The sequence below is a fragment of the Centruroides sculpturatus genome, unplaced genomic scaffold, assembly GCF_000671375.1.
Source record: "Centruroides sculpturatus isolate CEXI.00-Female unplaced genomic scaffold, Cexi_2.0 scaffold1647, whole genome shotgun sequence".
NCBI classification, from domain to species: domain Eukaryota; kingdom Metazoa; phylum Arthropoda; class Arachnida; order Scorpiones; family Buthidae; genus Centruroides; species Centruroides sculpturatus.
In genome coordinates this window covers 68844-83424 of record NW_019385843.1, presented here as the reverse complement: position 1 = coordinate 83424, position 14581 = coordinate 68844, and the positions used below count along the sequence as shown (strand labels likewise).

Below are 14581 nucleotides of genomic sequence, written 5' to 3'. Positions count from 1 at the left end.
ATCAGCAACGATTCAAGTCTGTTGACGACCGTTATTACCGCTGTCAGACCGTTAGCAGTAGAAGTGGAAAAAGTCTTCAAAAGTTTAATTCGTCGCCATTCAAATTCTATTTGAATTAAGTATTCCAAAATTATTCAGTAAGGAGCACCTATGGTCCACTACCGGACAGGTTAAGATTTTTCACGGATTTCAACATGTAGGCCCAATGCGGGCCGCCGAATGTCAAACGAAAAAGTCCAAAAACTGAAAAACGGGTGGACCAAAATGCACAAAAATTGGAGATCTAACTCACCGTTCAATGTATTGTCCTCCACCGTTCACAATTCCGGAAAAACGGTCGTAGGGATTACGAAAAATCGGTCCGAAAAAAACGTATACTTTATGTCTTCATATTTCCAAAAATATTGGGTCCATATTATCAAATTTGGTATCAGAAGAGTCACAATCACAAGTTCTATCCAGATGACCACAAAAAAACTGGACTAGAAACAGATTAACCTATCGAAATCACGAGAAATCGAGGAGCTCGATTTTGAACACACACACACACAAAATCCCCTAGCGGCCTCTTCCCAAACTAATTTGAATTTCAGAAATATTAAAATAATATATTTATTAATGAGGAGATAATGAATATTGTTTAATAATACAGTAGAGCATCATTTATCTGAAAGCCGGTCAACCGAAATGTCGGTTAACCAAAAGTGTTCCAGTCGGCAAATTTAAATTTCTGCTAGTGCTGTGAAACTGCAACCTTTGGCTATATCTTGGGCTACTCCAATATTTTTTTGTTGGTGTGTGTGTTTTAGCTGGCAGCACTGGCACTTTTGTGTGGTGTTTTTCTGAGGACTGTGTGTCTGGACATGTGTCATGCTAAATCGAACGTTTTTGATACTAGATTAACTTCTAAAGTATAATTTTTATTTGCTTTTATATTTTTAAATATATTTTGTACAAACAAAATAAAGAAATGATTTTTAACAATACAATAGCCACGATTATTATTATAAAAATTTACTTTAGGCTTAACATCAATGAAAATTCAATGCAAAGTGACACACAACAGAGAAAAATTTCAACATAGGATAGGTTAATATATTTTTTCGTATATAATCAGTTTTCCGAAAAATAAGTTATCCAAACAACCCTAGTCCCCAATTGATTCGGATAAATAATGCTCTACTATAATTTATCATTAACAAATCTTGGTGTATACACTTTCTTTCTAGTTATATGTTGTAACATTGCATTTGTACTGCGTGTTGTTACATATTTCTACATTACACTTAAGTAATTTTCATGTCATTTTATATGTATTTTAGCTAGTAAATTAAATAGTTTAATGTGTAAAATTAAGTGTAAAGTTCATTAAGCTAACAAAATAAAAGGCTTTATCAGACAACTTTTGCACTTTCAAGCGTTAGCCTATCATCATCAAGGAGTACAATTCATCATATAAATAGGAATGTATAAGCTAATTTTTAAACCTAAAAAATTTCTTCAAAATTAGAGTTAAACTTATATAGTAGATATAAGATTCAAACTTTTATCAATGAGTGAAACAATGCTCCTAAAAATTGTCACACACCTCTAATTCCAATTGGTCACCACAGATATTTTCAAATAAAAATCATGTTTCGGGAACTTATTTAATATAAAGTACAAAATAGTGCCAACAGTATAACTAACTCATAGATTTATACTTGGCTGCCTGAAGCCAGTAATTATATCACTGATGCAAATGGCAGAGCTTAAGTAAAGGTACACTACAATGTTCTATTGTCATATACAACACACTGTAGTTCTACCATGGTTTCATGCTGTGTAACAATATTTTACTGGAGGTGTAAAATTTGGGTTAAACATGTTTAATGTTAGAAAATAGTTCTTATCAAGATAACCTATTACACACTTTTAAGTTATTTGCTTATCCATTTTTGTATGAGCTATAATATATATATCATATGTTGAAAGGTATTACTGTTAGTGCCTTGATGAAATTGTATGGCCTTATTATATTCTTATGCACTATAAACCATATCCAAATTTCAGTTCTAACCTACTGAAAGTTTGGATGTTGCTTATATGATAGGTCTATACTAAAATTTTGAGTTAAATTATGTTTATTTTTTGCTCTTTCTTCCTTTGAATGCCTATCACAGGTTCAGCCAAACTTATAATGAAATAGCCAAATAATAAGAGATTAGGCCTGACATATCCACCTGATCACCATAAAAGATTCAAAGCTTGTCAAAATGGCAGACATATAACTTAACTACTTTGATCATTTGGTCATGAGTTATGATATTTCATACAAGTTTCAATAAAGTATTTTTATCTTATTACTTAGTTACTAAGTTCTAAATTCATTAAAAAATAAAAAACTTAAATAAAAACTGATCGTAACTTATTCAAAATCATTATAAACCTTACCTCAACAATTTATAAAAACAGAAACGAAACGTCTCTTGAAACAGGACTGAGAACACTACACCAAATGCTAATTGCTTCCTTAAGGGATAGACAATATACCACAAAAGAGATGATAATAGTAAAGAAAGTAACCAAAAAAATGCCCTGGAAGAAATCAAAAATATCCATTTTAATTAAAAGTTTTTAAATTAATTTATTTATTAATAAAATAAATAAACATAATATAAACTACAAACAATAAATATTTTACTTTTTCTAGTTTATACTTTTTAATGGTTATAGTCAAACCTCTGAAAAGTAGCCACTGATAGGAACATTAAATAATTTATTTTATTTGAAGGTTATTTTGTATGCATTTTTGTTCATCATTCCTAAAAAATGGCTGTCATTTAGAGGTGGCCATTATTGGAGGTTTGACTATAAATAAATAATTTTTATATTAAATTCTATAAGTGGCAAAATTTTTTCCAATTTCAAATTAACTATTAATATATTCCAATTTAATAAAAATTACATGTATTTAAACAAACTAGTCAAAACTTTATAATGCCAGATTATTAGGAGCTATATCTTAGCTAACTATTAATTATCAACACAAAATTTTTTACATTAAATTATTAAGTTTAACTGAAAAATTAATGTAATTATTGATACAAGATAGTAATCTAGACTCTTTTTTTTGATCAAATTACTTTGTAATGATAATTAGTAATTAGCCAAAATACAGCTAAAATAATCTGTGTTTAGTAAATTGACTATTAGTAATTCCAAACTTAAAACAATGCTTGCATAAGCATTTGCTTTAAGAATTCCCACTTTATAAAAATAACCTTAATCCCTCATATTTATCTATTCCTTATAAAGCAGTTTATCTTGTTCAAATTTTTAAAAAAAATTCTTTTCACCCTGGAATGTATATACATATATATTCCAGTACCCAAATATATCTTATTATACCCAACATGAGATTGGCCAGGAATGAACAGAAATAGCAGGGGTGAGAGTCAATGTCTGATGTAACAAAATTAACCCAAAAATTTCTGAGCCAACTTGAGGATCTAGCCTTAACTACTTTTGATAATATCAAAGTTTTGGTATCCAACTGCAATGGGGGGCTTACATGGCATATTCAAAGTTATACCATGAGTAAATATATTGTATGTTAAGTTATAAAATGGTATTTGATTTAATATTATGCTTCTTGTCCCACTATTATTAATTATATAATAATAATCTCTAAGGTTAATGCCTATATAGCTATAGATTAAATGGCAGAAAAATTAAATTCTTTATATTTTGAGTAAACAAATAGTTAATTGGAAGGTTATTTACAAGATATACGTATGAATTTACAAGTATGGATTATATGCTTGTAATTTAGTGATTGTAACGGCTGAAGATGGGACAGCTTGTCTGTCCAAAATGCATACAGTGGTTACAAATAAACATTTAACGCTCATCAATCTCTGAGTTCTCAATAGTGTGTAAGAAGTCGTACAAAGAGCTTATTATAATGCTCAGATTATTAATTAATAAATGGTATTGATGTTTGAATATGCAACAATCTTCCTGTTGTGAGTGGATACTGAAACTATGATATTACTAAAAGTATTAGGACTAGGCTCCCTGGATTCAAATCTAGACTGGAGAGTGGGTGACTTTTACTATCTTGGTCAAATCTTTGAAAAAGAAATGACAAGAAAGTTTCTATAAGCTGTTATTTCAACAGTTTAATTCATTTATTTTTATAATTATTTTTGATCTGATGATAAAATTCATATTCAAAAAACAGCACATCTAATAGTCTCTCCAATTTCCACAGTAAAAGGTGTAAAAAGACTTTTACTAAGCATACTGTATATATCAAGTCAGTCCATAATTCCATGCACATTTTGTTCACTGAAGTTTAGACATATTTTGGTGCAAATAAATTCTGATCAAGTTCAAACTGATCTGAAATACAGTTGAATAGTTGCTAAGTTTAGTAGAATTGTGTTTTTAATATGTTATTATTTAACCCATTGTAATGAAGACTGTGAATGAATACAAAACATATTTTATATTTTTTGTGTTTACATGGTAAAAATGCTACAAAGTGCAGCAAAGGAAATTAACACAGTACCTAATGTTATTAGTATCAGGCTGCCCAAGGTTTGAAAGTTTTAAGAAGAATGATTTTAGTTTGAAGGATAAAGCTCATTTAGGAAGATCAAATGAAAATGTTGCTCTCTCAGCATTAGTAGCAGCAGAAGCAAATTTAATTGTTGATAGAACTTACAGACTGTTCAAATTCATCCATGACACTTAAAAGAAATTGGAAAAATGTCAAAGCTAGAAAAAATAAGTGCTGCATGAATTATTGCTGGCTAATCAGTAACTGTTAGTAAACATATGCTTTTCTCTAATTTCACATGTTGCTTTGAAACCCTTCTTTGATCCACTTGTTATCAGAGATGAGAAGAGAATCATTTATGATAATGCATTAAGAAAAAAACAATAAATAGATCGGGATCAACAGCCAAAAAAGATTCTTTTGTCTGTTTGGTGGGACATGTCTGATGTAATTTACTTTGAGCTGTTGGAAGCAAACCAAACAATTACAGCTGCAATATATTGTGAACATTTACATTAAAAATTACAAAAAACTAGCCATCCAGTAATCAATAGAATGTTTTACTACAACATGACAACACCAAACTGCACACTGCAAAACAAAGTGTAACATTACAATTGGGAAATTTTACCTCATCAAATATATTCACCAGACTTGACACCAAGTGATTATCATTTATTTCAAGTCTTGCAGAACATTTAAAAATAAAAAATTGTTAACAAAAATAGTGTTGAAAATACAGTTACTGAATATTTTGATTCTAAACTGAAAACTTTTTATGAAAGTAGAATTAAAAAGTTACTTTCAAGATGACAAGATATAGTGAAAAGCAATGACATTTTGGATTAAAACAGAATAAAAAATTCATAATAAAATTTAACCACATGTGCACACAAATTTATGGACTGACCTGATATAAACTGACTTTTGAGCCAGTTGTAAATTATATTATTTCTATCAGAAAATAATTTTAAATTATATGAATACTTTGCCTAATAATTTCTCATACAAAATATACAGGTTTGCTATAAAACTCAAAGTCAAAATATTTATTATAACATTAAATAACAGTTACTTTCAGCGATAAAACTGTAATAAATCATCAAACAACTATACTTCTGTGCTCTACAACTATGTGTAGTACTTATTATTTGAGGGTGCAGTATGCCAGTAAATAATAATAGTTATACCCTCAAATAATAAGTACACAGGAGTTGCATTATATGTATATGGTGAACTCATGTATTTACAACTGTTAAGTTTTTATTTTTATATGTTCGAAACATTTTAAATTTGATGTTCAAAAACATTCTATTTCTAGCATTTCAACTTTGGAATTATTCTATTAACCTGAAGCAGACCATGGATAAGGTTGAAAGCATTTGTTTGATGATTTATTAAAGTTTTGTCACCGGAAGTAAAGGTTATTTACTGTTATCACTAGTATTGGTGATTAGGTTAGAAGATATCTTTAAAATATTTATTTTTGATTAAACATTTTTTACCTTCATTTTTTACATTCATCTTCAGATCTGTGTGAAAGATTTCAACCTGTGTCAAAACTCTTTCGATCTGATGTGAGTAAGATCATGAAATGTGAAAAGTCTCAAATGTATAATCAAAAATAAATGCATCAATTCTAAATTACTTATATTGTCTAAAACATAAATTTTAGTTATTTTTAAAAATTAATTTTAATTATTCTTAAGAAATATGTATTTAATATAACTTATTCACTAATACATCACTTAAATGAATATATATATTCCTCAAGAATATACTCAAAGAATACATTCTTTATGAATAGCTTGTTAAGTATGAGGGCTATTTTTTTAAAATAAGGTCTATTTTTTAATAAGCTATATATATATATAGTATATAGTGAAAATACTGTAAATATCATTAAAATATATTTTTTCCCATATTCTACATACATTTTCACTATCATTCACAAACAGACCTTATTTAAAAAATAGCCCTCGTATATTCGTCATAAGCCAGCTAATGGTGATCTTCAGAATCATATTATATAAAAAAAAGTGAAGTGTAGTACAAAACTTTCCTTAATTAATTAATGAACCAATATATTAAAATAATATATATTAACCAAGGATTACCCATGTGTCAATTATTTAAATTAGAAACTGGTTGTTATATGTTATTCAAGAAGAAAATCAAATAGCTTTCAAAAATATGTTTTCTTGTGTAACCAGGACTGTCAAGAGAAAGGAGCTGGAGTTTTTCCCCAGGTCCATGGAAAACTTAGACGCACATAACAATTCCTATCCCTAAAATTGAATGTTAACTTATTAACAATAAATAAAATCTTTAAAACTACTTTTATTAATAAAAAAGCACCTATGTATGGCAAATGGTGGCTGCTCTACCCCAGATCTCTTAAAAGTTCTCGATGGCTAACTGCAACTACTTGAAATCTAGCCTATTATTACACACCACAATTTGATATCAAGACTAAATACCGGTAAGAATACCACAATTTAATAATATGGCAATGATGCTTTTCTTTATCTCTTTAAATTTATATCAAATAGCAAACTTAAATTCATTCCATTTCTTTTCATCTTAGAATATTTTATTAAATATTTATATATTTATTTAGTCACCCGTTCACTATCAAACTTCTAATAACTTCCAAACTTCAGCTGATAAGCTATCTATATACTTTTTTCTGTACTATCTTGCTTGGTCCATTATTATATCTAGCCATGAAGTTATCATCAACATTACATCTAACACATTTCTATTTTTGGTAATTACCAACAATTTAAAAATAATTATCCTACATACATCCTACTATTAAAAATAATATATATTCAATAAATGCTAGATATAAATACCATTATTTCATTTATTAAACAATAATAATATTGAAAGTAAAGTAATTAAGATTATCACACTTAATTATATATTAAAGATTATTACTTTATATTTTCACTAATGAAAACATTAATTGCTGATTACTTATCTTCAGGTAAAACAATATGTAAATAAAAATGTAAAATGTTCATTTGTTCAAAATCTTAAACCTCTGAAAGTTCTTCACCGATTGCTTTGAAATTTTGAACCAATGTTACATTTGAATACATGTGTTTCTATATTATATAGATGTCAAAATTCCCCCCCACGGGGGAGAGGAACAGGATTAAGGCTGACCGTGGAGAACTCGGCTTCTATTATACTATTTTAGATGCAGTTTAATAGGGTACGTCAACGGTATGTACATTAAGAAGGAATTTTTTGAAATTTCCCCCATGGGGAGTGTTATACATTTATAATAGATACATTTTGAGACACAGCAATGCATGGATGGGTACAGCTAGTTATAAATAAAAAGAAATTTCTATCTTACAATTTACGCTAAAAATTTTATGTAAATTGATTTAATTTATGAAATTTAAGCAGACTTTTGTTATTTATATCTATATAAACAATCCATAAACCAGATTTTCAAGTAACTCCAAGTAATCTGCCTTATTATAGGGCTATAATAAGGCTAATTTAATAATTAGACGTAAAGTAATTTGATTAGAGGAAAGCAGTTAGATCACCATCTTGTGATAATTTTAATAATTATAATTAATTTTTCTTCTTCCAAAAATTCCAAATTAAAAATTAATTTATTACAGTTATTAAAATTATCATAAGAAGACAACCTAACTGCCTACCTCTAATGATATTACTTTACTTCTAATTATTAAATGAACCTACATGTTACAGTTTCAAAGCAGAGTATAGTATAATGTCTACAGATATTGGAATTGGAATATACGAGGCGTGTTTTTAAAGTAAGTACCGTTTTGAAATATAAAAAAACAAGCAAACATTTTTAACAAAATTTTTATTTATGTGAAAGCCCATATTTTACACTACTTTTCTACATAATTCCCGTTAATATTGAGACACTTATTGTATCGTGGGACCAGCTTTTGTATTCCATCCTCAAAGAATGTTGCCGCCTGATGAGACAACCACTGCAGAACGGTTGTGATTGTTATGGTGCTGCCTGCCAGATGCTTCTTCAAATGCAGAAACAAATGATAGTCACTCGGCGCTAGGTCGGGACTGTATGGAGGGTGGTCTAATTGTTCCCAGCCAAATGATGTGATTAGGTCTTGAGTTTGATTTGCCGTATGTGGACGAGCATTATCGTGGAGCAAANGAATTTCTGTGTCTCTTTGTTCTAGGCTTCAATCTGCTTCAAGTTTTTCATACATATTCTCTGAGATCTTGAGTAAAACAGAGACTTCCGTAAAATCTGGAGACCCACTCTTCTCCTGATTTGATCTTCCCGACACTTCGTGACAAACATAATAACTGTAGGCTAAAACTTATAATATACTTTTCATTTTAATACTTAGTCTTCATACTTTTTTTCTGGGAAATGCCGGACATATTTGACAGTTAGTAATAAATACCAGTACTAAGAGATAGTTAGGCTAAGACTCCACTACCGTAAAAACGGCGTAAAAACCCCTCGCCGTAAAAACTGTTAATCACGTGACCTATTTGCGTTTGTGTCTGGATTGCGATGGAGGTCCGGCTAGAAAAGTTTTTACAGCGACGGTACTATCGAAGTTATAAAGACAATGATTATATTCTACAAGTTTTTTTTTTCTGTACTATAATTACAAATATAGTAAAAATAATATCTTTACTTTCATATATTAACTTTTATTATCGTATTATTAAGATAATATACAGCATTTATAAGCTTAGCTTTTTTATTATATACTCCTCTAAATTGAAGGATTTTCCTTTGACATCCATTATTATAATCGGGTTACCTCTTGTCGTAGATACACGAATACTTTCGGATGTTTTCGATAAATCTTACCAGATCTATTCTAGAGTAGCCACGAGGGAACGTACACAAAAGCTCGTTTTCCTCCATTTTAGCACTGTGTCGCAATGACCTAGATTTCACTGACTTCTGATTGGTGGAAGGTACTGCTTTACGGCCGTATTCGCGTCGAAAGCTGCTCAACTCGCTTTTACGCTGGTTTTACGACCTGCTCAGGCGTAAAATATCAGGGTCACGTGATTAAAGGTTTTTATGGCGAGGGGTTTTACGCCGTTTTTACGGTAGTGGAGTCTAGGCCTTAGTCACAGCTTAATTCTTCCAGAACGGAAAGCGAAAATACATCTTTCTGCTAATTACGGGCTATATCCCTGGGGAAATCGTAATTAAACACTTCAGGAAGTTATGGGCCGGAATCGGAGTGAACGATGTTCACCTCCTCCGACCCGAATTCGGACCCTAGCTACAAAATAGGGACCAATAGAAAGACCTTAGCCAATCAAATATCCGTTTCGGATCAGAAATTGTATAAAATGACGCCTCCCCAAGGACACATTGACTTTCTCATGGGTATGAAGTTATTTCCCATCAAAGAAATGGACTGTCTTTTTCCTCGGTGAATATCAACGGTCTTTCCAAAAGATTAAGGACTTTTTTCTCTTCTGTTAAAAGACTGCTTTCCACTCCCGAACGATTAGGTTAACCATCGAATCTCAGCGTCTTCTTCCTTCGTGAGAAGATCGTCTTTTTGTTCAGGATCGTCTGTCTTTTCTTCGAGAGATCAACGATTACGTCGGACCTACGTCTTGAGGTAGCCCAATAACTTCAAGATCGTCTCCACCTGCCCCGTTTCCTCAGAAAATACTGTATTGTACTTGTATGTATTGTTTGCTTGAGAATACAACAGAGAATAAACTGCCCAAATACCCTTAAACAAAGGAAAAGTACGTACTTTATGAAGGCATAGAGCCTTTACTACATGAAAATGAAAATTAATGAATACATAGTGTACAGTAATTACCTGATAAGACAGACCTCAGAAAAATACTTTGAGGCATAAAGCTGTCTATGATGAAAATTAATTATCTAAGGTTATTTTTGCCCTGCCAGGGTGTGGCCGCGTTATCAAGAGTGCCAGGTTATCGAGTGCCGAGTTTTCCAGGCAATAATAATGGTATTATATCTAATCATGAAAATAAGGCAATTGTTTGACATTAAACTGAAAACTGGGTTATTAGATGTTGATATTTGTATATTTTATATATCATACTGTACATGTTTATATATTTATGGACAGGGACATAATATTCTGGGAAAGGTGAGATTATATTGGTTCAATGGAATGAAGTAATGCAACATAAAGATGATTTACTAGAAGGTATTTTCCAGGTGGACTTTCTATGGAAAATTTCTCATATTTAAATGTAAAGCACATGAAGAAAATCTGGAAAACTCCATGCAGCCAACTAGTTATTAGTCAGGCTCAAACTTATAACCAACTACATTGTTCAGTAATTTTAGCAACTTGGCCACACTGGTTGGCAGTGACATTAAGACAACGACTAGAAAATAAGGAATGAAGTAAACTTGGGAAAGCTTACATCTAGCATTGGATTAATAAAAGCTATGAATGATTATATATTACTATCTATTGGTATTAATAACACCGATGACCTGCTGTTTTATCAAGCTATAATAAGAATTTTGTTATTTTATATTTTACAATTCTTCATATTTAAAATTTGAATGATGCTCTTGACCTTATGTTATATTTATTACATAACACAAAATATTTCAAAAGCAATTTTGCAACTATTATGCTATTTACAAGAATAGATTACATTCAATATCAGGTAATAAATGGCTTAATTTATCTAATCAAATGTAATCAAAATGCAATTAATAATTATAAAATATTGTTCCTGAATCATTTGTATCAATTTCATAACAGTTTTCATCTAAATAAGTAAATGAAAATTAATACTCAGATAATATGTAACACAGTTTTTTAATTTTCCCTACAACTGTAGAAAAGTATGATACAAATTCAATTATGTCAATTGCTAAAATATTGCTCATATAATTATAGTAAATCCTTGAGTAAATCTTTCCTATTAGACAAAAAATTTCTGTCTAATAGGAAAGATTTAAAACTTTTTTATTCATGAATAGAACATGCTAAAAGGTTGAATTAAAGAATCAGTGAGTATAAATTACTCAATGTATATTATATTATTATTTTATTTATACTTATACAAGTTATACATCATAATAATTATGACACAGCTGGAGAATTAAGCAAACAAAAGAAGCACCTTGTATCTGATACATTTTGATCTTTAAAAAAAGACCCAAAAACATTTGTAATTAAACTGTTTTTGCTGCAAAGATTTTTGTGTGAATTTTTGAATATCTGATATAATATTTCTCAATAAACATTACAACACAGATAATTAAAAACTTTTCCTGTAATTAAGTTAATTGTATCAAAATTTGGATCCAACAGAAATCATTTTCCTTATTAAATAATAATTTATTATTTGTATAATACAGCTTCATTTATAAAACAGTTTTAGAATATATAAATAAAATATCACATTTTAAAATAAAGATATGCATTGAATTAAGTAGTAATTGCTTTCTTAAGTCCAATCATATTCAAGGAGTTTGTATGTTTATTTTCCATAACATTTTTGAAACAAATTTCTATCTATCAATCATCAATGTTACACCATACAGATATTTTGTTACCAAATGTTTGAACACCAATGAAATATTTTTCCTTGTATGCTAAATAATTATTCATTTACAATTAATTAGTTTAAAATTTAAAATCCATAGAATATATAAATTTGAATGTTTATTAATTTAACATTCATTAAAATTCACAAATATTGCTAGGAAATTTTTTAAATAATTATAAAATATTTTATAATCATAAACTATCCTAAAAATAATAATAAAAAATAATTTTATCACTTCTGTTATTTCTAATGAATAATTACATATTTTCTTTCTAATTTTATATATATATATATATATAATCATATTTTTACTCTAAAATTTCATAGTTCCTCAACCAAAACTATAATATCTATCTTAAATTATTAAATATAGCATAAAGCAAGGCATATGTAATGTCAAAATGAAGAAAAATAATGTTTACATTCAGTACTTAATAAAAATCTAAGTCAATTTTAAGCAATATTTCCCTCCTTACATTAGTGGAAATATCTTTATAAAAATAAATTATTTTTCATATACAACTACTAATTTTGAAAAATATGTGTATTTTGGTGTTAATTTTGTATCTTGTATCAACTTAGAATTGACTCTTGTATAGAAAATTTGCATGACTCTCAACCATATGTGAACAACAGAAACAGCATTAGAAATTTGTGAAAAGTGCAAAGAATGTTTTAAATTTGAATCAGGTAATTAAGAAGAAAAAAAAACAGGAAAAAGGAAAAAACAAAGAAAAAAAGTCACTTATGATCCTAGTTAGGACTGGTCCACAAGGTGGCTGTCTCAATTGATAAAATAAACAGTCACAAATGCTCAAAAAGAGAAAAAATAAATAAATAATAAAAACATAAGCTAAATATAATAAAGTTCCATAAATATATTTTAAAGTTGTTAATAAATAGTTCCTACAAGAGTGCCAGTGCTAGACATACTGGCAACAATTCTGGAAACGGGCAGCAAAAATTGGTTTTATCTCGGATGCAAGTTACCGTCAAGCCAGCTGGAAAGAAGGGAAGAGGACGAACAAGAGCGAGCCTAAAAAGACTAATTTACAACTCGCTATCATGACAAGTTAAACTAAAAAATTTATTCGATACTTATGGGTTAAGAGGATGCCAGTCGGAAATAGCGTTTTTTCCGAATAATGCAAATTTTTTTATTTGTCAAATTTAATACAATTGTTAAATCAAACAATAAATTACAATTTATAAACATATAACAAAATTTCAGATATTCTAATAATAAACCACTTGAATATGCAAATTGTTTTGTAGTGTATACGGCAAATATGGCAAACAGGTGATATCTATAATCATCCTAACCTTATCAGTAAATTTTCTTTTTTTTAGATTTAAATTTACTAGTCTATTGTTATTTTGTTATTTTCATTCAAAATCGTGACTTTGATCGCTATTTCCGACTGGCGTCCTCTTAACCCATAAGTACCAAATATTCTTATCCTGTTATCTATTCTGATAGCTTTAAATACAGAACCAAATTTTACAGATCCGTCGCTTGCGTCGGAACGTATTACACTAATATATTCAGAGATAAAAATGACTTTAATACAACTACATATCATCTTTCTATGACTTTAAATTAAAGGATACCTAAGAAATTATTAATTATTATTCTTGTCATATGACAGACTGGTTTTGATGAGTAAGCCAAATATACAATGACTCATTCATAATCAACTACTGAACACGATTTTGAATGAGTACACTGACTTGTCACAATTAACGTCATACAAAACAAAATATACAAAAGAATAATAAGGCTTCACACTTTAAAATACAGAAATTAAGCTTATTTGTAGAATAATATGTTAAATATATTCGATTGGAGTTTATTTATTCAGAAATTTCGAAGCCATCGTTGGTTTAAGAATAGAAAATATTGGACAGAAGCATTGTACTTACGACGATATCAATATGATGATACGTATCGGATCTTTGGCGATTGTTAAAATGAACATAGCAAAAGGTGGACCAAATGCTATAAAAGTACAACCAAAAAATTCCATAACCGTCATCTTTCCACCTTATTTTCTCTACAAAAAAATCGAATAATTATCCCTTTAAAGGCATTAGATATGATTAAACGTACACACCACTTCTCGCTTCCGTTCTACATTTTTAAGTGTTGCCAACTGAGTTGCTGTCGTACAGTAAATAATCACGAAAATTTTAGTCAATTTTATTTACTAAAATATATTATTTTACCGGTCAATTGATTAGTATTTTCGGTCGGTTTATTTTGATGCATTTTTAAAAATATCTCGTTAATAAAATTGAAAATTAAATGAATGAGTGGTGACATGTAGACCAGTCATCCTTCTAGCAGGAGGGTGCGGGTTTATGGTAAGTTCAAACTCAGAGTAGATAGTAGAAACGACAAAGTCGTCGGTCGTTGACTTTGTATGTACAAATAGAGTAACAAATACGTCATCGTATGCAAAATGCAAATTT

General features: G+C 29.3%; 1 protein-coding gene across 1 annotated transcript in view; it reads right to left on the bottom strand.

Annotated features, from left to right (window-relative positions):
* Nucleotides 1-14266, bottom strand: part of LOC111642454 (gamma-secretase subunit Aph-1-like) — a 46547-nt gene extending 32281 nt beyond the window's left edge. The window contains exons 1-2 of the mRNA XM_023388806.1: nucleotides 14033-14266; nucleotides 2434-2577 (exon numbers count right to left, since the gene is read on the bottom strand). Coding sequence (XP_023244574.1) covers nucleotides 2434-2577; nucleotides 14033-14145 — 257 coding nt within the window. The 5' untranslated portion in view covers nucleotides 14146-14266. The remainder of the gene's footprint in view (nucleotides 1-2433; nucleotides 2578-14032) is intronic.
* Between the last annotated feature and the right edge of the window lie 315 nt (nucleotides 14267-14581).